The sequence below is a fragment of the Coregonus lavaretus genome, assembly GCF_964263955.1.
Source record: "Coregonus lavaretus genome assembly, chromosome: 18".
NCBI lineage: Eukaryota > Metazoa > Chordata > Actinopteri > Salmoniformes > Salmonidae > Coregonus > Coregonus lavaretus.
Window position 1 is genome coordinate 19,325,399 of NC_140005.1, and position 25,404 is coordinate 19,350,802.

Sequence of the window (25,404 nt, forward strand, 5' to 3'; positions counted from 1 at the left end):
ATCTGCAAAGAGGAGTGGAACAGAATCCCTCCTGAGAATCCCTCCTGAGATGTGTGCAAACCTGGTGGCCAACTACAAGAAACATCTGACCTTTGTGATTGCCAACAAGGGTTTTGCCACCAAGTACTAAGTCATGTTTTGCAGAGGGGTCAAATACTTATTTCCCTCATTAGAATGCAAATCAATTTATAAAATTTTTGACATGCGTTTTTCTGGATTTTTTTGTTGTTATTCTGTCTCTCACTATTCAAAATAAACCTACCATTTAAATTATAGACTGATCATGTCTTTGTCAGTGGGCAAACGTACAAAATCAGCAGGGGATCAAATACCTTTTTTCCCTCACTGTACGTTGTAAACTTTCATTCATAGGCTAGGTTGTAGCAACTTCATGATGGGTATTGGGAAAATGTGAGTATCATGTAGTAGCCTAAACCTATCGCTGTTACATTGAACTGGGTGAATGGAATATAAATGACAGTCATCCACTATGCTGTAAGAGAATTAAGGACATGCTCATGAAAAAAACGGCTCTGACCGCCACTGGTGCACAATGCATTGGTTAGGCTGTACAGTGCACTATGAATGTCCAATATACACAATAGACTGACATATAAGTATGCCCCAATGCAATTCTGAATTCAAATACATCCACAATGTGATTTCAACTGATAAGCCTACTTATCTTTTGTTGAATATATATAATAACATTCCAACCTGGTTTAGCATTATCTAGTACAATTGTGGCATGTTTTCACAATTTCTATCCTTTTGCGTCAGTTTCAATGGGAAACTTTTATTTTGAAGGCGAACCGCCGATTCCACTATTGTTGCTCACGCTAAATGTTGTTCAGGACAAACACACGTACAGCTGCTCAGGTTAATAGAACTCCCTGGGCTTGTTCGATGTTGCTGCCGACAATGCAGGCGACTGCCGACCTGACTGATTTACAAAGAACCTTGTATCATAAATAACTTCTCATTATTATTTTTAGATCAGTCAGTCAGTCACAATTTACCCGTGATACATTACGGTTTTGATCATCTCGAACACGGCCTCTGACTCGCTCTCTCGTTTTAGGTGGACACGAGCAATATAAATGGCTCATCTTTGCGTCAATCCAAATGAAAGGCTTTGGCAAATACGGTGATTGGATAAACCGGCTGTCTCATAACCTGACAGACGTAAATTATAGCGTGAGCCTGCGCTGAGAGAAAAGAGGAGGTTCTTGAAAATAGTTTGATTTATTGATGTTTCCAGTAGAAAAATAATTACAGCGATATATTTCACAGGAACTTAATTTATTGCCTTTGTCTTCCCACACAAGAAAACGGGATAAGATTACCGTAGGAATTCAAAAGCCAAAGCGAAGGAGGGGAGGATGAAGCGGCGCAATGCGGACTGCAGCAAACTCCGACGGCCGTTAAAACGGAACCGAATCACCGAGGGAATATACGGCAGGTATATGAAGCCTAGCGATGGGTTCTCACGTCCATAAGGGGGGTTGTAAGACTCCCTCATTGCAGGGCTGGGTTGTCAGCAAGTATCTAGTTACTGTGTCTCTCCTAATGTAAAATGTCACACTGACATTCAAGTGAAATTGGCTAGCTACTATATTTGTGGACAGAATAGCTAAACGGAGAGGTATAAATTATTTGATGTAACGTTAGGCTACTAGCCATTGATAGGCCCCAAGAAATAGCTTGGGGCTGTCTTTAACACACCTGCTTCAATTAGGCATCTCGATTAACTGTATTTATCCCTTATTGTTGTCTTAAGTAGCTAGCTAGCTAGAACTGGAGGCAGCAGCGTTAGCTAGCTAAGTTCACCCTACGAAGATAGGCTACTAGCTGCTGGGGTATGGAACAGTTATACCAATTTCAGACAAAGCTGTTGAATGTTACCAGTAAAAAAAAAGGCAATGTTGAGGACCCCTTTCAAACAGCCCCTTATTTACCACTTATTTGCAGGTATAACCCTTTTATACATCAGTGGGTAACTGGTAAATTGGGAAGGGTGGTGGGTGTTAAATCATGGGGGCTGTTGGCGGACTAAACTCCACGGTGAAGGAAGTTTGAACTTCAACTGAGTGGAGCAGAGACCAGGCTTTGTGGAATCTAGCTCCGATTGGATCGATTCGCCCAAGGTCAATCAATACTTATAAATACTTAAAATATAAATCATGAAACGGTCACCTATGTTTGCGTGCCTTTGTTTGCTGAAATCAAGAATTTTTCAATAAACGTTAATCAAATACAACCACCAACTTTTTTTGCTCGTTTCTGTTTCTCGAAGATGGCAACTCAGCGCTAATGCTCATGGATGACCAAATCAAAATCTATTTGTCACATGCGCCGAATACAACAGGTGTAGTAGACCTTGCCGTGAAATGCTTACTTACAAGCCCTTAACCAACAATGCAGTTAAGAAAATAATTCTGAAATAAACTAAAGTAAAAAAAAAAACCCAACGAGGCTATATACAGGGGGTAGGGGTAAAGTGACTATGCATAGATAATAAACAGCGAGTAGCAGCAGTGTGTGAAAAAAATAATAATGGGGGGGTCAATGCAAATAGTCCGGGTAGCCATTTGATTAATAGTTCAGCAGTCTTATGGCTTGGGGGTAGAAGCTGTTAAGGAGCCTTTTGGACCTAGACCTGGCGCTCCGGTGACGTTTGTAAATGAAACCTAGGCTATAAAATGATTGTAATATGAAGAGAAAAGATTTCTCTCTCAGCATCTCTGGACAAATAGTCAAGTGAAAGTTATGCGCAAAATGTAGTGTTTACTGGCACCTGTAATGATCTGTGATACTTGATTGGTTGACACACCATCTGTAGATTGTTCAATCAAATCACACAGTGATAATTTGGAGACCTAGGCCGACGTCATGTTTGAGAAACAGAAACGAGCAAAAGTCGGTAGTTGTATTTGATTAACGTTTATTGGAGAAAAAAATATGGATTTCAGCAAACAAAGGCACGCAACTACAGAGGACAAACATGGGTACAAGGTCGGCGTTTTCATGATTTAAATTTTTTGAAGTATTGACCTTGGGCGAATCGACGTAATCAGAGCTAGATTCCACCAAGCCTGGTCTCTGCTCCACTCGGTTGGTGAAGTTCATCATAAACTTCCTTCACCGTGGAGTTTAGTCCGCTAGGGGGCTGTTTGCAGTTCAAATTAGGGAGGTGTCAAACTCATTCCACGTAGGGCTGAGTGTCTTCTGGTTTTCACTCCACCCTTGTACTTGATTGATGAATTAAGGTCGCTAATTAGTAAGGAACTCCCCTCACCTGGTTGTCTAGGTCTTAATTGAAAGGAAAAAACTAAAACCCGCAGACACTCGGCCCTCCGTGGAATGAGTTTGACACCCCTGTTAAACAATGGAAGTGTTCATTAATTTTCCTACAAAAAAAGCAGAGAACCATTCACGCAGACCTGATACCTGTATTTTAGTTACAGGGTCTGTGAAAATGCAGGAATCATGACTAGGACTTTAGGTGGCTTTTATTTTTCCATGTTTTACCCCCTACCCCTTTCAGATATACGAAAAAGCAGGTATAAAATGCAGGCATTGTAAATTAGTGTGATTTTGGTCTGCACATGAAGGGGATATTAGTAGCAGTAAACCACCCCTTTTTGCAGCTTATTTGCCAACATTGCACCCTATCATCATTCAGATAACTAAACACATTTAATTCAGCCAGCAGAAATGTCAATGTGCATTAACTGTTCTAGATGTTTTGTAGGCTGCGCCGGAGAAGATGGCTGCCGTTTTACAGCCCTCTAACCAATTGTACTATTATGTGTGTTTTTCCGCGTTATTTGTAATTTATTTTGTACATAATGTTTCTGCCATCTTCTCTTATAACCAAAAAGAGCTTCTGGATATCAGGACAGCGATTACTCACCTCGTATTGGACGAAGATTTTTTCTTCAACGAGGCGGCCGCGAAGGATATCATACAGACACCCGACAAGGCCCAAATCCCCGTCATTCGCGTGAGGAAGAGACGGAGATATCGTGGACGGAGATCGGGGTGCCTTGTAAGGATCCGACTGCGAGCGAGTAAACTGCCTCTTCCATCAATCCTATTAGCCAACGTTCAATCTTTTGAAAATAAAGTGGACGACTTAAGATTACGGTTATCCTACCAACGGGACATTAAAAACTGTAATATATTATGTTTCACCGAGTCGTGGCTGAACGACGACAATGATAACATTCAGCTAGCAGGCTATACGCTACATCGGCAGGACAGAACGGCTGACTCCGGTAAGACAAGGGGTGGCAGTCTGTGTATATTTGTAAACAATAGCTGGTGCACAAAATCAAATACTAAGGAAGTCTCGAGGTTTTGCTCGCCTGAGGTAGAGTATCTTATGATAAGCTGTAGACCACACTATTTACCAAGAGAGTTTATCTATATTTTTCATAGCTGTCTATTTACCACCACAAACCAATGCTGGCATTAAGATTGCACTGAATGAGTTGTACAAGGCCATTAATCAACAGGAAAACGCTCATCCAGATGCAGCGCTCCTAGTGGCCGGGGACTTTAATGCAGGGAAACTTAAATCTGTTCTACCTAATTTCTACCAGCATGTTAAATGTGCAACCAGAGGGAAAAAAACTCTAGACCACCTTTACTCCACACACAGAGACGCATACAAAGCTCTCCCTCGCCCTCCATTTGGCAAATCTGACCATAACTCTATCCTCCTGATTCCTGCTTATAAGCAAAAACTAAAGCAGGAAGCACCAGTGACTTGGTTAATAAAAAAGTGGTCAGATGACGCAGATGCTAAGCTACAGGACTGTTTTGCTAGCACAGACTGGAACATGTTCCGGGATTCTTCAGACAGCATTGAGGAGTACACCACATCAGTCACTGGCTTCATCAATAAGTGCATCGATGATGTCGTCCCCACAGTGACCGTACGTACATACCCCAACCAGAAGCCATGGATTACAGGAAACATCCGCACTGAGCTAAAGGGTAGAGCTGCCGCTTTCAAGGAACGTGACTCTAACCCGGACGCTTATAAGAAATCCCGCTATGACCTCCGACGAACCATCAAACAGGCAAAGAGTCAATACAGGTCTAAGATTGAATCGTACTACACTGGCTCTGACGCTCGTCGGATGTGGCAGGGCTTGAAAACTATTACAGACTACAAAGGGAAGCACAGCCGCGAGCTGCCCAGTGACACAAGCCTACCAGATGAGCTAAACCACTTCTATGCTCGCTTCGAGGCAAGCAACACTGAAGCATGCATGAGAGCACCAGCTGTTCCGGATGACTATGTGATCACGCTCTCCGTAGCCGATGTGAGTAAGACTTTTAAGCAGGTCAACATTCACAAGGCCGCAGGGCCAGACGGATTACCAGGACGTGTACTCCGAGCATGTGCTGACCAACTGGCAAGTGTCTTCACTGACATTTTCAACATGTCCCTGACTGAGTCTGTAATACCAACATGTTTCAAGCAGACCACCATAGTCCCCGTGCCCAAGGACTCTAAGATAACCTGCCTAAATGACTACCGACCCGTAGCACTGACGTCTGTAGCCATGAAGTGCTTTGAAAGGCTGGTCATGGCTCACATCAACAGCATTATCCCAGAAACCCTAGACCCACTCCAATTTGCATACCGCCCCAACAGATCCACAGATGATGCAATCTCTATTGCACTCCACACTGCCCTTTCCCACCTGGACAAGAGGAACACCTACGTGAGAATGCTATTCATTGACTACAGCTCAGCATTCAACACCATAGTGCCCTCTAAGCTCATCACTAAGCTAAGGACCCTGGGACTAAACACCTCCCTCTGCAACTGGATCCTGGACTTCCTGACGGGCCGCCCCCAGGTGGTAAGGGTAGGTAACAACACATCTGCCACACTGATCCTCAACACGGGGGCCCCTCAGGGGTGCGTGCTCAGTCCCCTCCTGTACTCTCTGTTCACCCATGACTGCATGGCCAGGCACGACTCCAACACCATCATTAAGTTTGCCGACGACACAACAGTGGTAGGCCTGATCACCGACAACGATGAGACAGCCTATAGGGAGGAGGTCAGAGATCTGGCCGTGTGGTGCCAGGACAACAACCTCTCCCTCAACGTGACCAAGACAAAGGAGGTGATTGTGGACTACAGGAAAAAAAAGAGGACTGAGCACGCCCCCATTCTCATCGACGGGGCTGTAGTGGAACAGGTTGAGAGCTTCAAGTTCCTTGGTGTCCACATCACCAACGAACTATCATGGTCCAAACACACCAAGACAGTCGTGAAGAGGGCACGACAAAGCCTATTCCCCCTCAGGAGACTAAAAAGATTTGGCATGGGTCCTCAGATCCTCAAAAAATTCTACAGCTGCACCATCGAGAGCATCCTGACTGGTTGCATCACCGCCTGGTATGGCAACTGCTTGGCCTCCGACCGCAAGGCACTACAGAGGGTAGTGCGTACGGCCCAGTACATCACTGGGGCAAAGCTTCCTGCCATCCAGGACCTCTATACCAGGCTGTGTCAGAGGAAGGCCCTCAAAATTGTCAAAGACTCCAGCCACCCTAGTCATAGACTGTTCTCTCTGCTACCGCACGGCAAGCGGTACCGGAGTGCCAAGTCTAGGTCCAAAAGACTTCTCAACAGCTTCTACCCCCAAGCCATAAGACTCCTGAACAGCTAATCATGGCTACCCGGACTATTTGCACTGCCCCCCCACCCCATCCTTTTTACGCTGCTGCTACTCTGTTAAGTATTTATGCATAGTCACTTTAACTCTACCCACATGTACATATTACCTCAACTAGCCGGTGCCCCCGCACATTGACTCTGCAACGGTATCCCTCCTGTATATATAGCCTCCCTACTGTCACTTTATTTTACTTCTGCTCTTTTTTTTCTCAACACTTTTATTTTGTTTTATTTTTACTTTTTTTGTTTAAAATAAATGCACTGTTGGTTAAGGGCTGTAAGTAAGCATTTCACTGTAATGTCTGCACCTGTTGTATTCGGCGCATGTGACCAATAAAATTTGATTTGATTTGAAATTAAAAGTAACCGCAGACGTGCATCATGGCCATGTGCATAAACGGTAGGTCTATATTCACAATTACATTAAACAGTAAAAAAAAAAAAAAAAGCAACATGAAAATATTTAGAGTCTGATCTAGAGAATGATTAGCCCATTGGGGTAAATAATGTAGATGAGCAACCCCATGCTTCAGCCATGTAGCCAGTCTAGCCAAAATGCTGTATCAGGCTACAGGTGATGATGCTTTTTGCTAAAATAGCACACATGCATACAATATGCACCATGTACAGGACCTAAACATTTAACTTTTCATGAATATGTTATTGGGCTTGTTTCTGGAGGGGAACATTACATTTTAAACGGTTTCATATGTTAAGGCTATATGTCATCATGGGGGGGGGGGGTGGTTTTATAAAAAAATTCCAAACTAAAATCAGTTTAAATATCAGATTGAATGGTTGGCCATAGGCTATAAGGTACTTTCCCAGACTGCAAATGAAACATGAAATCACATGATTGAAATTCTGCATGCATAACTTGCTTTCCTGTGATCTTGGCCCGGGCCAGTTATTTTCTCATTCGGGCCAGTAGTTTTCACTTTGTACTCAGCTGGTGCCACAGGCAAATTTACCTGAATGTCAAGCCCTGAACACTAACTGTATAAAGGTGTGTAGTAATTGCTGATATGAAAGATCTATCATACTATCCAGGTCTGTGCCCAAACAGTTTGAGCTTCTACTTCTAAAAATCCACCTTTCCAGAAATAAGTCTCTCACTGTTGCTGCTTGCTACAGACCCCCCTCAGCCCCCAGCTGTGCCCTGGACACCATATGTGAATTGATTGCCCCCCCATTTATCCTCAGAGTTCGTACTGCTTGGTGACCTAAATTGGGATATGCTTAATACCCCGGCCATCCTACAATCCAAACTAGATGCCCTCAACCTCACGCAAATTATCAACGAACCTACCAGGTACAACCCTAAATCCGTAAACATGGGTACCCTCATAGATATCATCCTGACTAACATACCCTCTAAATACACCTCAGCTGTCTTCAACCAGGATCTCAGCGATCACTGCCTTATTGCCTGCGTCCGTAACGGGTCCGCGGTCAAACGACCACCCCTCATCACTGTCAAACGCTCCCTAAAACACTTTAGCGAGCAGGCCTTCCTAATTGACTTGGCCCAGGTATCCTGGATGGATATAGATCTCATTCCGTCAGTAGAGGATGCCTGGTTGTTCCTTAAAAGTAATTTCCTCTCAATCTTAAATAAACATGCCCCATTCAAAAAATACAGAACTAAGAACCGATATAGCCCCTGGTTCTCCTCAGACTTGACTGCCCTTGACCAGCACAAAAACATCCTGTGGCGTACTGCATTAGCATCAAATAGCCCCTGCGATATGCAACTTTTCAGGGAAGTTAGGAAACAATATACACAAGCAGTCAGGAAAGCAAAGGCTAACTTTTTCAAACAGAAATTTGCATCCTGTAGCACTAACTCCAAAACGTTTTGGGACACTGTAAAGTCCATGGAGAATAAGAGCACTTCCTCCCAGTTGCCCACTGCACTGAGGCTAGGAAACACTATCACCACCGATAAATCTACAATAATCGAGAATTTCAACAAGCATTTTGCTACAGCTGGCCATGCTTTCCATCTGGCTACCACTACCCCGGCCACCAACTCTGCACCCTCCGCTGCAACTTGCCCATGCCCCCCCCGCTTCTCCTTCACACAAATTCAGACAGCTGATGTTTTGAAAGCGCTGCAAAATCTGGACCCCTACAAATCAGCTGGGCTAGACAATCTGGACCCTTTCTTTCTAAAACTAGCCGCCGAAATTGTCGCAACCCCTATTACTAGTCTGTTCAACCTCTCTTTCATAACGTCTGAGATCCCCAGAGATTGGAAAGCTGCCGCGGTCATCCCCCTCTTCAAAGGGGGTGACACTCTAGATCCAAACTGCTACAGACCTATATCCATCCTGCCCTGCCTTTCGAAAGTATTTGAAAGCCAAGTTAACAAACAGATCACCGACCATTTCGAATACCACCGTACCTTCTCCGCTATGCAATCCGGTTTCCGAGCTGGTTATGGGTGCACTTCAGCCACGCTCAAGGTCCTAAACGATATTATAACCGCGATTGATAATAGACAGTACTGTGCAGCCGTCTTCATCGACCTGGCCAAGGCTTTCGACTCTGTCAACCACCGCATTCTTATTGGCAGACTAAATAGCCTTGGTTTCTCAAATGACTGCCTCGCCTGGTTCACCAACTACTTCTCAGATAGAGTTCAGTGTGTCAAATCGGAGGGCCTGTTGTCTGGACCTATGGCAGTCTCTATGGGGGTGCCACAGGGTTCAATTCTTGGGCCGACACTTTTCTCCGTGTATATCAATGATGTCGCTCTTGCTGCTGGTGACTCTCAGATCCACCTCTACGCAGACGACACCATTTTGTATACATACATGAAATTAGCCCACCCAACTACCTCATCCCTATATTGTTATTTATTTTGCTCTTTTGCACCCCAGTATCTCTATTTGCACATAATCTCTTGCACATCTAGCATTCCAGTGTTAATACTATTGTAATTATTTTTGCACTATAGCCTATTTATTGCCTTACCTCCATAACTTGCTACATTTGCACACACTGTATATATATTTTCTGTTGTATTTTTGACTTTGTTTTTTTACCCCATATGTAACTCTGTGTTGTTTTTATTGCACTGCTTTGCTTTATCTTGGCCAGGTCGCAGTTGTAAATGAGAACCTGTTCTCAACTGGCTTACCTGGTTAAATAAAGGTGAAATAAAAAATAAATAAATAAATTTCATTATGTTTCCGAAACCGTACCGCAATCGCTGTGTCTTAACGTTCAGAATGTGTGTCGGGGCTCTTAACAAAACTCCCCCGGCCAGAAAATACTATCGTCAGTAGGCGCTTAAGGTAGTTGGCATCTAGGAATAGGTTAGAGGTGGAGTAGCTAATCCTTTAGTTTTTGATCAGGTGCTTTTTAGAGCCCACACCTTTACACAATCCAGTCTTATTGAAAAATGGTTTTGATGTTGGACACACAAATTCATGAATGTCTCTTCTCTCGGTCTCTCCTATCCAGTACCTTCCTGTACCTGAAGTTCCTTGTGGTGTGGGTACTGGTGCTGCTGGCAGACTTTGTGCTCGAGTTCAGATTTGAGTACCTGTGGCCTTTCTGGCTCTTCATCAGAAGTGTGTACGACTCCTTCAGATACCAGGGGCTGGTGAGTGTCTGTCTGGCTGTCTCCTGGGTTGGCCTGACTGATCTGTGGTCTAAAGAGCAGGCCTGTGGAGCTTCTGTGAACAACATCTAGCCTAAGCCCTTCTCTAGTGCTGCCTTGTTTTCAAAATATTTACATAATATTTCACCCCCCCCCAAATCAGTGTTTTCCACAAGTACATGGTCTCTCCCTCTGTGTAAAGAAATTTGACTGCAACCACAGAGTACACAACACACACATGCCCAGGTACCAGGAGGCGGGACAGACAGCAGACTGTCAAATCAGCAGTATTTCCCTGTCATCGCTCACTTTGACTGACAGGCGCCTGTCCAATCAATAGATCACTAGAAGATGCATGTTTTTCATTCTAGCGAGAGGGCTCGGCTGACTTTTTTTCGGACTTGCGAACTGTAAAAAAAAGTAGCGTAGTCAATTTAAGTGGAGGCTTTGATGTCTTTTGCAAATGTTTTGTATTTAACTTGTGATTAATCATCAAGCAATAAATGTTGATGTGGATAATGTGACCCACATCTCTCTAATTGTTGGTAGCAATGTGTTTTTTTTGTGTTTTGGCAGATCTCCTACTTACCCCCCTCACATCTCCTCTCTTCCAGGCATTCTCAGTGTTCTTTGTGTGTGTGGCGTTCACCTCTGACATCATATGCCTGCTCTTCATCCCAGTACAATGGCTGTTCTTCGCTGCCAGTACCTACGTGTGGGTGCAGTACGTGTGGCACACAGGTAAGCCCTCCTACTCACCTGCCTTTTTTAATGAGGGGAAACACCTTAACGATTACGGTGAATTAGTGTGTGGGTATAAAGACTATGATCACTGTATTGCACTATTTAAGCCTAGCTGTAAAGAAATGGAACTAGTGACAGGAGGGTCACAGGATCAAATCTCACAATACTATTTCTTTGGAGTGAGGCACCAGCATTAGTATACACGGAGCACATACAGTGCATTCGGAAAGTATTCAGACCCCTTCCCTTTTTCCACATTTTGTTATGTTATGGCTTTACTCTAACATTTTATTAAATACATGATTTTCCTCAACCTACACACAATACCCCATAATGACAAAGCAAAATATGTTTTTTAGAAATGTTTGCAAATGTATTAAAAACAGAAATACCTTATTTACATAAGTATTCAGAATCTTTGCTATGAGACTCGAATTTGAGCTCAGGTGAATCCTGTTTCCATTGATCATCCTTGAGATGTTTCTACAACTTGATTGGAGTCCACCTGTGTTAAATTAAATTGGACATGATTTGGAAAGGCACACACCTGTCTATATAAGGTCCCACAGTTGACAGTGCATGTCTAAGCAAAAACCAAGCCATGAGGTTGAAGAAATTGTCCCTAGAGCTCCGAGACAGAATTGTGTCGAAGTACAGATCTGGGGAAGGGTACCAAAAAAATGTCTGCAGCATTGAAGGTCCCCAAGAACACAGTGGTCTACATCATTCTTAAATGGAAGACGTTTGGAACCACCAAGACCCTTTCTAGAGGTGGCCGCCCAGCCAAACTGAGCAATCGGGGGAGAAGGGCCCTGGTCAGGGAGGTGACCAAGAACCCGATGGTCACTCTGACAGAGCTCCAGAGTTCCTCTGTGGAGATGGGAGAACATTCCAGAAGGACAACCATCTCTACAGCTCTCAACCAATCAGGTCTTTATGGTAGAGTGGCCAGACCGAAGCCACTCCTCAGTAAAAGGCACATGACAGCCCGCTTGGAGTTTGCCAAAAGGCACCTAAAGGACTCTCAGACCATGAGAAACCAAGATTGAACTCTTTGGCCTGAATGCCAGGCGTCACATCTGGAGGAAACCTGGCACCATCCCTACGGTGAAGCATGGTGGTGGCAGTATCATGCTGTGGGGATGTTTTTCAGCGGCAGGGACTGGGAGATTAGTCAGAATTGAGGGAAAGATTAACGGAGCAAAGTACAGAGATCCTTGATTAAAACCTGCTCCAGAGTGCTCAGGACCTCAGACTGGGGCAAAGGTTCACCTTCCAACAGGACAACAACCCTAAGCACACAGCCAAGACAACACAGGAGTGGCTTCGGGACAAGTCTCTTAATGTCCTTGAGTGACCCAGCCAGAGCCCGGACTTGAATCCGATCTAACATCTCTGGAGAGACCTGAAAATAGCTGTGAAGTGACGCTCCCCATCCAACCTGACAGAGCATGAGAGGATCTGCAGAGAAGAATGGGAGAAACTCTCCAAATACAGGTGTGCCAGGCTTGTAGCATCATACCCAAGAAGACTTGAGGCTGTAATCGCTGCCGAAGGTGCTTCAACAAAGTTCTGAGTAAAGGGTCTGAATAGTTATGTAAATGTGATATTTCAGTTTTTATTGAATTATATAAATGTGCAAAACATGTAAACTGTTTTTGCTTTGTCATTATGGGGTATTGTGTGTAGATTGATGAGGAAAATACAAATTTAATCAATTTTAGAATAAGGCTGTAACGTAACATTTGGGAAAAAGTCTAGGGGTCTGAATACTTTCCGAATGTACTCAACTGGAGTTACCTACATTGACAAGCTAGATTATTCAATTTTTTTTTATATTGTCCAAAAATAATATTGCGATTGTTACGGCCTTTGGTTTTTCCATTTATATTTCGAGGTTGCACGTTGGGCACACCGATTGGTTTCACCTCGTTATGCAGTATGTTTTACACCTGTGCTGGCTTGTCATCTCTTTAGTCAGAAGGCGTTTCACCTGTGTTGGCACAGGGGATATTTAAGAGTGGCTGGCACAGTCTTCTAGTTGTCTTGAGATGTGGAGGGTCAACACCTTTGGTTGGTGCGCCCTATTTTATCTGATCGTCCCTGTTTTCATTTTTGCTCCACGTTTTGGTTTGCTTCCTGTCTTTAAGTTTGGTGTGGGCTTTTCTTTTGTTTGCCTCTTTCTTGGGCAAATTTAGTGGGCGCTCATGGTGGGTGTCGTGGGTCCCAGTTGTTGTTGCTAGTCAACTTTCAGTGGACATCCCCATGAGTGTCTTTCAGAACCCCTCGTAGAACCCCACCTGTTTTGTTTTGGTTGTCAGTGACTCTGTTAGTTCCCCCTTCTGTTTGAGCGGCAACTTTTGGTTTTCTTGCTGGGGAACGTAACAGCGATATGTAACAATCACTATTGAAAAGCTGTCCTTTTGTGGTTGTGTGTCTCACTTCGTCACTCAAACGCTGATCTACTCTGCTGCTGTTGTGATGCTTGTTCTTTGTCTGGTGAGGGATGCTGCTGTACTGACCACAGTGTAAGCCCCTGGTTTCATGTTCAGAGGAAGTAAATCTGCATGTATCATTTTTCATGTAGATGTGTGGTTATGACCAGTAGTCTTTCCTGTTCTAATACATCTCTTTTGCTTCCACAGAGAGAGGGGTCTGTCTCCCCACAGTGTCTCTTTGGATACTCTTTGTGTACATAGAGGCAGCCATCAGATTCAAAGACCTGAAGAACTTCCATGTCGACTTGTGTCGCCCATTCGCTGCACATTGGTAAGATTAAGTCAAGTGTTTTGTCCAAGCCCTGGCAGGTCTTTGTCTAGGCTACATGTGTGGATCTGTGAGGAAGATGGGCTAAGATTCCGTAGGGGAGTGTTCTGCCTCATTTGACTCTCAGAAAACAATATTATTTCAGCTTGTTAGGCATAATATACAAATAATGATGCCTGGATATCCCCTATGCTCAGACTCCACTTTCCACAAATAGAAAAAGACTGCATGCTGGTTTCATTCAGTCTGTATTACTATTAAAAAGCATACATATTCTAAGATGGTTTAAGGAATATTTCTGCCCCAGATCTGTAAGGTCATACACCACTGTTGGGTTGAAAATACCTACGTTTATAATCTAAGTACTCTTTAAGACCTTTGTGTGGATTAAGAGTTTAGCCTGTATTATGTGCTGTAATTGAGCTGTTTTGTAGTAATGCAGGATATTAGGGCAAGTCATTCCTCCAGCTTTACTTTCTGGAGTGATATTCATCTCAAGGCTTTTTTTCATAGCACCTATGCTTCTCAACTTGTGAACCAGTTTGTCTTGTGATGCGTAAGGCAGGATGAGTTGTCTGAACTTTGGTCTCTCTCCATATGTCTGTAGCATTGGCTACCCAATGGTGACGCTGGGCTTTGGATTCAAGAGCTATGTCAGCTATAAGATGCGCTTAAGAAGGCAGAAAGAGGTGCAGAAGGAGAATGAGTTCTACATGCAGCTCCTGCAGCAGGCCCTGCCCCCAGAGCAACAGATGCTCCAGAGACAGGAAAGGGAGGCAGAGGAAGGTGAGAGACGCACACAACCGACGCTCCAGACACAGTCCAAGTGAAGGTGGTCAAATATGCATTTAATCTCACTCTTTCATTCTTTCCTTTCTTACTTCCACCCTCCATTCAGCTGCAGTAGCTAAAGGGATATCTGTGATGGACTCCACCCCAGTCTCACAGAATGGCGCCCCTGCCAGTAAAAAGACGGCAGCTTCGCTCCTGGAGCTGGAGTACAGAGAGAAAGGGAAAGAGGGCCGCGAGGCCAAAAAGCAACACAACAGCATCCTGCCGTCATCGGTAGACTCTAAACTCCAGGAGATGGAGTACATGGAGAACCATATGAACAATAATAGACTTACCACAGAGCTGGTGGGCAGTACAGAGAACCTGATGCTAAAGGAGGAGAACTCTTCCTCCTGCTCATCGTCCTCGAAAAACTACAAGAACTCCAGCGGAAACGCGGCCGTCAACTCCTTGCCCTGCGGACACTGCGTCACCAACGGCAGCGTCCCATCATCAGCCCCTTCCTCCTTTTCATGGGGGAAGAAGCAGAAGTGTGCAGCGGGGAAGGGTCCAGCAGTAGGCTCCCACAGGGACCCAACAGACAACTGCATCCCCAACAATCAGCTAAGCAAGCCTGAGGCACTCCTACGGTAAGAGGGTCTTTGTATAAACTAGGTTACCATTGAGGATTTCCTACACTTGACGACTTGTTACAGCTGTTAAGCCATTGATGATATCAGCCATTTTTTTCATGTCATTACATTTAAGATATAACGGGGTGATCATAGCTATATTCAATAATTCACGAGTTGATTTTAAAGTCTATGTTTAACCCATTCTCATGGTTGGTGTCTTGACAGATTTGTCCAAAATCGTGTGACATAAAACATACATTTTCTGTCCTTGCATTTATGGCAGTGTAAGTTTTCGTTATATATCATATATTAAGCATTAATCAGTTAGTGCCTTCAGAAAGTATTCACACACCTTGACGTTTTCCAAATTTTTTTGTTAGCCTGAATTTAAAAATGGATTAAATTGAGATTGTCACTGGCCTACACCGAATACCCCATAATGTCAAAGTGGAATTATGTTTTTACCAATTAATAATAAAAAGCAGATGTCTTAAGCCAATAAGTATTCAACCCCTTTGTTATTGCAAGCCTGAATGGGTTCAGGAGTAAACATTTGTTAACAAGTCACATAATAAGTTGCATGGACTCTGTGAAATAGTGTTTACCATGATTTTTGAATGACTACTTCATCTCTGTACCCCACTCATTCAATTATCTGTAAGGTCGAGCAGTGAATTTCAAACACTGCGATTCAACTACAAAGACCAGGGAGGTTTTCCAATGCCTCGCAAAGAAGGGCATCTATGTTTATTTTTAATTCACAATCTGTAGAAGCAATGAGAATAGAAAGGTTCAGAACTTTTGTAAAACATCACAGTACGGTTGAAATATATATGGCAAATAGAAATCCTATATGGATGGTGTTAAGAGATAGATGGGAGGTATTGAATAGAGTTGAAGGATGGGACTAATAACAAATAACAACAAATAATAACAAAGATATCTAATAATGTAAGCATACTGTGTCCATAATAAGTATATAGGTTGTATGTTGGGAGCTTTTGGGAAAGCGCACAGTTAGAAAGATATGGCATATAGGAGCAAACCGGATGGACATCATGAAAATGATCGGAAAGGTTGAGAGTAGAAGAACTTCAGGAGCAAAAAAATAATAATAAATATATATATATATATATATATAATATAATTATTGTAAAATTAACATAAGGTGTAGATAGTAATTATAGACCGGAAGTAGAGGCCTGGGCATTGTTGTTCACTAATTTACTCCAAGTAGGGAAAGGATGGTGGGGTTGAAAAGTAATAAAGGGGAGTGTGTGTATATAAAAAAAAAAAAAAAAAAAAAAACATGGGGGATTGGAAGTGACGCAGACAATTACATTGATAGAAGATACAATCTATCTGCAATATTAAGCTGATCCATTTCCCCCCCCCCCCAAAAAAAAGTAACTACAAAGATACAGGCGTCCTTCCTAACTCAGTTGCTGGAGAGGAAGGAAACCGCTCAGGGATTTCACCATGAGGCCAATGGTGACTTTAAAACAGTTAGTTTAATGGCTGTGATAGGAGGAAACTGAGGATGGCTCAACATTTGAGTTACACCACAATACTAACCCAATTGACAGTGAAAAGAAGGAAGCCTGCACAGAAGTTTTTTTTCCTCCAAAACATTCATCCTGTTTGCAACAAGGCACTAAAGTAATACTGCAAAAAAAATTGGCTAAGCTATCAAACTTTTTGTTCTGAATACAAAGCGTTATGTTTGGGGCAAATACAACACATTACTAAGTTCCACTCTCCTCTATATTTTGCTTTGTTTTTTAGGTTATTGTCCTGCTGAAAGGTGAATTTGCCTCCTAGTGTCTGTTGGAAAGCAGACTGAACCACGTTTTCCTCTAGGATTTTGCCTGTGCTTAGCTCTATTGTTTATTTTTGTCCTAAACTCCCTAGTCCTGCCGATGACAAGCATACGCATAACATGATGCAGCCACCACCATGCTTGAAGATATGGAATGGTAGTCGGTGATGTGTTTTGGAATATTTTTTTTCTGTAAAGGTTAGTATTGTGGAGTAACTACAACTCAGTTTTCTCCTATCACAGCCATTTAACTCTTAACTGTTTTAAAGTCACCATTGGCCTCATGGTGAAATCCCTGAGCAGTTTTCTTCCTCTCCAGCAACTGAGTTAGGAAAGATGCCTGCATCTTTGTAGTTGACTGGGTGTATTGATACACCATCCAAAGTGTAATGACTAACTTCACCATGCTCAAAGGGATATTCAATGTCTGCTTTTTTTTTACCCATCTACGAATAGGTGCCCCCCTTTGCGAGGCATTGGAAAACCTCCCTTGTCTTTGTGGTTGAATCTGTTTGAAATTCACTGCTCGACTGAGGGACCTTACAGATAATTGAATGAGTGGGGTACAGAGATGAAGTAGTCATTCAAAAATCATGGTAAACACTATTATTTCAGAGTCCATGCAACTTATTATGTGACTTGTTAAGCAAATGTTTACTCCTGAACCCATTTAGGCTTGCCATAGCAAAGGGGTTGAATACTTATTGACAATTTTAAATTCAGACTGTAACACAACAAAATGTGGAAAAAGTCAAGGTGTAATACTTTTTGAAGGCACTGTATGCATTTGCTGTTTGAGATACTGTAGCAGCAGCTCTCGCGTTGTCTTCCAGATTTTTCATTCAAAGGCTCTATCTGTATGCTGTACATCTACATTTTAGTCATTTAGCAGACGCTCTTATCCAGAGCGACTTACAGTTAGTGAATGCATATTTATTTTTATTTTTTTATACTGGCCCCCCGTGGGAAACGAACCCACATCCCTGCCGGCCAAACCCTCACGTACCTTGGACGACGCTGGACCAATTGTGCACCGCCCATGGGTCTCCCGGTCGCGGCCGGCTGCGACAGAGCCTGGACTCGAACCAGGATCTCTAGTGGCACAGCTAGCACTGCGATGCAGTGCCTTAGACCACTGCGCCACTCGGGAGTCGTGTATGATAAATAAGATCCATAACGAATATACTGTACACGTGCCAATTTAATTCAGTAAATTAACCTATAGACTGATAAGCATGACCAGTCAAATGTATTTCCATCAATGAATAGGCTAAAAAGCATTATTTTTGCAATGGGATTTCTTCTTCTCCTGGACCATTGGCAATTTTATTTATCTGCTTTACAACCAAAAAAAATATCGGCTGGCTATTACGGCTAACGGAAACCCTGATGCACTCACAGAGCTGTGCTTGCTTGAGACTCCACACACACTCAGAATCTAAGGATATGTATTAGTGTTGTCATGATGATATCGCTACTACGATATCAGATTTCCCTTGGCAAAAAAGGAAACACGAAGCAGATTAAACTCTATGGTCCTTTAAAACCGACTTTTCTAAAATATTGTGAGCTATAGCTTGCAAAATAAACAAATGTGATTCTGGGTGACAACATAAGGCTGTTTTTTTTTTCTCCAACATTTTCCTTGAATTGCGTCTGCTTCATGTTTTTGCTTCCTTGCTTCCTAGTATTGCGCTACTGGTATTGTGACAACAATGTATGAACAGGAGTAGCTCCTGCCTGGATGTCAGTTCTCATATTTTCAGGCCAAAGTATCAGTAACTTGCTGGTGCATGATTGCTGCATGGGATGCTTCCCTTTTATCAGATACCACAGTCCCTGACCTCAAACTGACCATGCTGCAGACAGATAGGCGTGAAGTAGAGCTGTTTCAGCTGTGATGTCATTGGGCTGGGGGGTGAGAAAGTTGGACTGTTAGAATCTATGGTTTGCCACAAAATTATGCTTTGCTGAAAATGTGAACTTTGAGTAGTGAATGTCTGACCCTTTTGGCTCTGTAGTTATACCGCTGGGTGTGTGATGGTGCTGGACAGACACAGTGGTGTGGGGGAGGAAGATTGTCGATGAAATCAGCGGAAAGTCGAATGAATGTGTTTGTGGCAAGTTGTCATGGTAACGTGTGGACTGCATTTACCACACTCTCAAACTTTGGGCTTCCCTGCCTACATTATTTTGACAGTAGTAGGGCTGTGACGATACCAGTATTGCAATATTTTGCCATGGAAACGCGAAGCAGACCTAACTCTTCGGGTCCTTTTAAAAACCTGCTGTGTATATAAAATATTGTGTTCTATAGCTTGGAAACGTGACTGGATGACAACATGTTTGTTTCCAACATTAGGGCCATTTTCCTAAAGTAGTTAAATCCACTTTGTGTTCCCTTTCCATGATACTAACGTAGCTCAGTTGGTAGAGCATGGCGCTTGCAATGCCAGGGTTGTGGGTTCGATTCCCACGGGGGCCAGTATGAAAAATGTATGCACTCACTAACTAAGTCGCTCTGGATAAGAGCGTCTGCCAAATGACTAAAATGTATTGCCATACTGGTATCGTCCTGGCCCTAGACAGTAGCCTATAGGCTTAGTCTAAATGTGTTTTTGCTGTATACACTTTTGGCTGATGGGTGTTTCTTATTGGTTAAAGTGTTGCTTGTTGCATTGATTGTACACTCAAAGACAAAAGCTGTGTCTAGTATGAAAGAAAAGTCATTTTAAAGCTGAAAGAGGAAACTTTCCATCAAAATTCAGAACCACAGATAATTAAATGGTTACAGCTTATTCAACAATTTGGAATATCATGAAAAATAAAACACTGGCCAAGGAAAACCAATGACAAACACTAAAACAACTGTCAGTGAAATGGCCAACAGCCAGAAAGGAGAATCTGCCATCAGCTGAAATAAAACAGGCCAAATACAAACCACTACGCAGCAGCACTCCGCAGAACAGAAAAGAGCTAAGTGGTACAAGGATGGCCCTACTGAAACCATCTTATGAGCAGATTAAACCATTATAAACCTTTGCCAAAGCCTGGAGAAAGGAACTGTGGATGATACAAACCTACTGTGTATGCGCTATGCAGAAACCGTATCTTCATCAAATTGTTTCTCTCGCCCCCTCTCCTCCACTTCTTTCTCATCCTCTTCATAATGTTCTTTCCTTCCCCCCTCTACCCCTGCAGGCTGGAGCAGGATGTGAAGAAGCTGAAGGCAGACCTGCAGGCCAGCAGACAGGTGGAGCAGGACCTGCGCAGTCAGATCGGCTCCCTGGGCAGCGCTGAGCGCTCCATCCGCTCTGAACTGGGCCAGCTGCGCCAGGAGAACGAGCTGCTGCAGAACAAGTGAGTGGCACAGGTTAAAGGTCAGGAATTGACAACTGGATCTGCTCACCTGCTGGGACTAGTGGGGCTAGCTTTGCCAATAATAAAGTTAGCTAGCTTGCTTAATTTTGACGGTGTAATTGACATTTTCAACCAAAAGATGACATCCTTTTTTGACAGGTCAGTGGTGAAACATCGCAACTCGGGTAACACATTTTTCAGAGTTTCCAACTTGGTCATTGAAGTGAAATTTCCCACTACCGATAGCATGTGAGCGCCCCACGAGTCTTTCCTAGTCGGGTCATGTAGTCAGGAAAAACTCAGGGGACCTAGTTCAGACCTAAAGGTTATCACTGCTTGAAAACCCAGGACTGAGCTTGGACTGTCCATGTCAAAATGCTTTAGTTTAGGGACAAGAAGAGCTAGTCTGAAATACAAATAACTCTGGGTTAAAACATTCTGGCGTGAGGACTGAAGTCAAAAACAAGTCATTATAGTGAAGGTTACAGATGGGATCCTGTCTGCTTCTCCTCTCAGTGCAGGCTTGTGAAAGCGTCAGTCTGGCAGGCTTCATATCACGGCAGCAGACTGGAGCAGAGAGGGCTGCTTTAATTGGCCAATTAAGTCATCACTGACCAGCTGGGGACTCCTGGGTGTCCTTGGTAAGGAGCGTTACTTAAGACCACCCTAATATGGTAGTTAGCATGTACATACTGACACAAACTCAGCAGTTATGGGCAGTTAATTATCTGATGCAATTAAAGGTAACATGTAGGCCCTCCAAGCCTGCCCCTAATGACCAGCTGATTCCTATTGCCTCATCAGAGCCTGTTTCACTCATTCAGTCTGTCGGTGGAGACTGGCTCTGTTGGCTATGCTCAAAGCTAGGCAAAGGATGCTAGGCTAAGGATTATGAAAGTGCAAAGAAATTAGTGGACAGTTTACTTGGTTACCAAACTCATCAGCCATCCTGCCCTCTCACCATCTCCACATGGACAGACTCTGTTAACTTACACTCATGATGAACATGACTACCTTTTAGCACTGTTAGCTTGCGTGCGCACACACTGGGGGTGGGATGGAATCTCACTGGCTGCTGGCTAACATGGTGCTGAATGGTCTGTGGCTGCTGTGTGTGTGCAGGCTCCATAACGCAGTCCAGGCCAAGCAGAAGGACAAGCAGGCCGTGGGCCAGCTGGAAAAGAGGCTGAAGGTCGAGCAGGAGGCCCGCGCCAACGCAGAGAAACGGCTTGCAGATGAGAAGAAACGCAAGAAACTGGAGGAGGCCACCGCAGCCAGAGCCGTCGCACTAGCAGCAGCATCCAGGTATAGGCTCCAGAGATATTCAGAAATATTTCATAAATGATCTGCTATTAGTGGAGTTCTCTCGGTCTGCTCCACAGGGGGGAGTGCACAGATACACTGAGGAGGCGGATCACGGAGCTGGAGACAGAGTGTAAGAAACTGACCATGGACATCAAGCTCAAAGAAGATCAGATCAGAGAGCTGGAGATGAACGTGCAGGTGAGGTTCACTGTTCAGTTAAGATGGGTATGTTTTGATGTCAAGAAAATGTTTGGTTAAGGTAGCTAAAATGTTATGACTCTAGCCCAATATTAGCCCTCTAATTATTTAATTAATAAGACTAGGTCAAGGGCATTCCATAGCAACAGCGTGTGATCTATGTCCTTGTCCAATGACTGTACCTGCCAGCAGCATGTGTCCGGCATCCGAAGCTACATCCATAATCAGTAGATGGTTCTGATTGGAGAATCGTTGTTTGCGTCGCCAAGCAATAAACAAGACACTATTACATCCAGTTAGATGCTACACCCCCTCCCCAAATCAAAGTCTACAGTCATTGGACCATGACCCATCTGACATGCTGTCACTATGGATTTTTTATTTAACTAGGCAAGTCTACACCGGCCAAACCCGAACGACGCTGGGCCAATTGTGCGCCGCCCTATGGGACTCCCAATCATGGCCGGTTGTGATACAGCCTGGAATCGAACCAGGGGGTCTGTAGTGACGCCTCAAGCACTGAGATGCAGTGCCTTAGACCGCTGCGCCACTCGGGAGCGGTCTAAGGCCCTTAGACCTAATCTTATTAAATAAATATACTTAACAAAAATATAAATGCAACATCCCAGAAATGTTCCATGCACACATAAAGCTTATGTTTACATCCCTGTTAGTAAGCATTTCTCATTTGACAAGATAATCCATCCACCTGACAGGTGTGGCATATCAATAAGTTGATTAAACAGCATGATCAGGTGCAGCTTGTGCTGGGGACAAAAGGCTACCCTAAAATGTGCAGAGAATTGAATGTTCTCTACCATAAGCTACCTTGTTTTAGTTTGGCAGTACATTCAACCGGCCTCACAACCGCAGAACACGTGAAACCACGCCAGCCCAGCACCTCCACATCCGGCTTCTTCACCTGTGGAATCATCGGGGGGGGGGGGGTGCTGAGCTGAGGAGTATTTCTGTCTGTAATAAAGCCCTTTTCTGGGGAAAAACTCATTCTGATTTGGCTGGGCTTGGCTCCCCAGTGGGTAGGCCTATACCCACCCAAGGCGGCGTCCCTGCCCAGTCATGTGAAATCCATAGGTTAGGGCCTAATGAATTTATTTCAATTGCCTGATTTCCTTCTATGAACTGTAACTCGGTAAAATATTTTAAATTGTTGCGTTTGAGATTTTTTAGTGTAATTAGAGGGCTAATATGACTCATGCACACCTGCTGTACACTGGCACACAGACAATGTCACTTATATTGATGTGTTCTTTCCCTCTCTCAGGAGCTCCAGAAGTACAAGGAGAATGAGAAGGACACAGAAGTGCTGATGTCAGCGCTGTCGGCCATGCAGGAAAAGACCCAGCACCTGGAGAACAGCCTGTCTGCAGAGACCCGCATCAAACTGGACCTGTTTTCAGCACTGGGTGATGCCAAGAGACAGCTGGAGATTGCACAAGGTCAGTGTCTAGCCCCTCTGCAATACTGCCTCAGTCACACCTATTTCCTACCGAATGTGATTGATGTAGAATAGGTTGCATGACATTATGAAGGTCTTATCTGACAGTTTGTTGCTGTGTGTGTGTGTGTGTGTGTCTCAGGTCAGAACCTGCAGAAGGACCAGGAGATCAAGGACCTGAAGCAGAAAATAGCTGAGGTGATGGCGGTCATGCCCAGCATCTCCTACACAGCTGACAGCAGCAACATGACTCCCGTAGCCCCCCACTACTCCTCCAAGTTCATGGACACAAGTCCCTCCGGCCTGGACCCAAATGCCTCCATCTACCAGCCACTCAAAAAGTGAATGCTCCCTCCAAACCTCCATTCTCTTTTTTTTCTCTTTCTTTTTTTCTTAAGCCGACCTCCAGATCTGCTTGGAAGGTCTGCGACTGAACTGTTTTTGTTAAATTTTCTCGCCAGATCAGAAGGATGTTGTATTGTGTGACTATTTGTTGTAGTTAAAACAAAAGACTAAAAAAAGAACTAAGGGACATCACATGTCGACTAGGAATTCCCAGTTATTTTTCTTCTTGTGAATGTCTTGTGAAAACGTAGAGAATTGGGCTTATCTAGGGCGTTTCAGTTTCCCCTTCTACTCTACCTGTTACCAGTTACTTGTCTCCTGAGTGGCGCAGTGGTCTAAGGCACTGCATCGCAATGCTAACTGTGCCACTAGAGATCCTGGTTCGAATCCAGGCTCTGTCGCAGCCGGCCGCGACCGGGAGACTCATGGGCGGTGCACAATTGGCCCAGCGTCGTCCAGGGTAGGGGAGGGAATGGCCGGCAGGGATGTAGCTCAGTTGATAGAGCATGGCGTTTGCAACGCCAGTGTTGTGGGTTCGATTCCCACGGGGGGCCAGTATAAAAAAAAAAAAAATGTAATCACTAACTGTAAGTCGCTCTGGATAAGAGCGTCTGCTAAATGACTAAAATGTAAATGTCTCTGGGCTTGGTTTTATTTAGTTATATCTGGGATGTGGATCTCTGCTAGCAGGAGTGCTCACCCTTATTTCCACATTAGACATTCTGATCGCTGAGTGCAGATACCCAGTAAACTCTAGCCCTGTTTTGTCAATGGTATTTTTCAGTTGTGAATATCAGACCAAATTGAACCTTCCAGTGGCTGTTCTTGGGTTTTGTGGTATTGGTTCTATTATGTTTGAAAGTGGATTGTGTGGTCTCCTATTTCACTTGTTGATCTTGCCACAAAAAGTTGAAAACATCACTGAGTTGAGAACAGAGCTGTACCAAGATGTTATTTGTTTGAATAACAAGGGATAAATCAACATAAACCATCCTCAACAACCCCAAATGTTGACTACCATCTGCAAAATTACATTTACTTCCCTTAAAGCACCCTAATTTCCACGATCCTTTCCAAAAGTGTTATGCAAAGGCAGTATTAAGAGAAGTTAATCTATAATATGCCTTCTCTTTAAGCCCAGAAATGTCTTTCACAAATTGTCATGATCACAGTGCCTTGAGACAGGACCTCAGTGGTGGGAGTTAGTAGCCTGCTATGCTAGAAAGGACTGAAGTACAGGGCTTTCCAACCACATACAATTATACCCCTAACCTTGACCCGGATCCTAACCTTAGGTTCAGAAAAGATAGCCCATCTACTTGCTCAACAGTTCTGACGATATGGCCACTTTTGTCTGGTCTAGCATGGTCATGTTAATCCTTTACAGTATGTTGAATATGGTAACATTACTACTAAGTCTACTGCAAACAGGTCCCAAGCTCCCAGCATGGGAGTCTACTGCATCCAACTATAACACATCTCTCTGCTGGAAACTCCTGTTCTGTTGGTTTAACTGTTGTCCCTACTTATCTTTTTATTGTTTTGACTTAAATTGTATGGTAAAAAAAAAAAAAGCTGTTTGGAAGGGGAAAACTTGATGGATTTTGTGCAATGTACACTACAGTTCAAAAGTTCGGGGTCACCTAAATGTCCTTGTTTTCGATAGAAAAGCAATTTTTTTGTCCA

At 43.7% G+C, this 25,404-nt stretch overlaps 1 protein-coding gene across 2 annotated transcripts; it reads left to right on the forward strand.

Moving 5' to 3' along the window:
• Window positions 1–1,227: 1,227 nt before the first annotated feature.
• On the forward strand, window positions 1,228–24,277 carry LOC311145707 (macoilin-1-like). Of its 2 annotated transcripts, none has more exons than XM_084181974.1 (11): window positions 1,228–1,462; window positions 10,181–10,322; window positions 10,934–11,060; window positions 13,709–13,832; window positions 14,437–14,615; window positions 14,728–15,250; window positions 20,256–20,414; window positions 21,537–21,719; window positions 21,797–21,917; window positions 23,200–23,374; window positions 23,516–24,277. In XM_084181974.1, the coding sequence occupies exons 1-11, from the start codon at window positions 1,383–1,385 to the stop codon at window positions 23,716–23,718; spliced, it is 2,016 nt and encodes a 671-aa protein (XP_084038100.1). In that variant the 5' UTR covers window positions 1,228–1,382; the 3' UTR covers window positions 23,719–24,277. The 2 variants fall into 2 exon arrangements, with proteins under 2 accessions (XP_084038100.1, XP_084038101.1); XM_084181975.1 differs by having other exon boundaries at window positions 1,292–1,462; window positions 14,734–15,250.
• The last annotated feature ends 1,127 nt before the right edge of the window (window positions 24,278–25,404 follow it).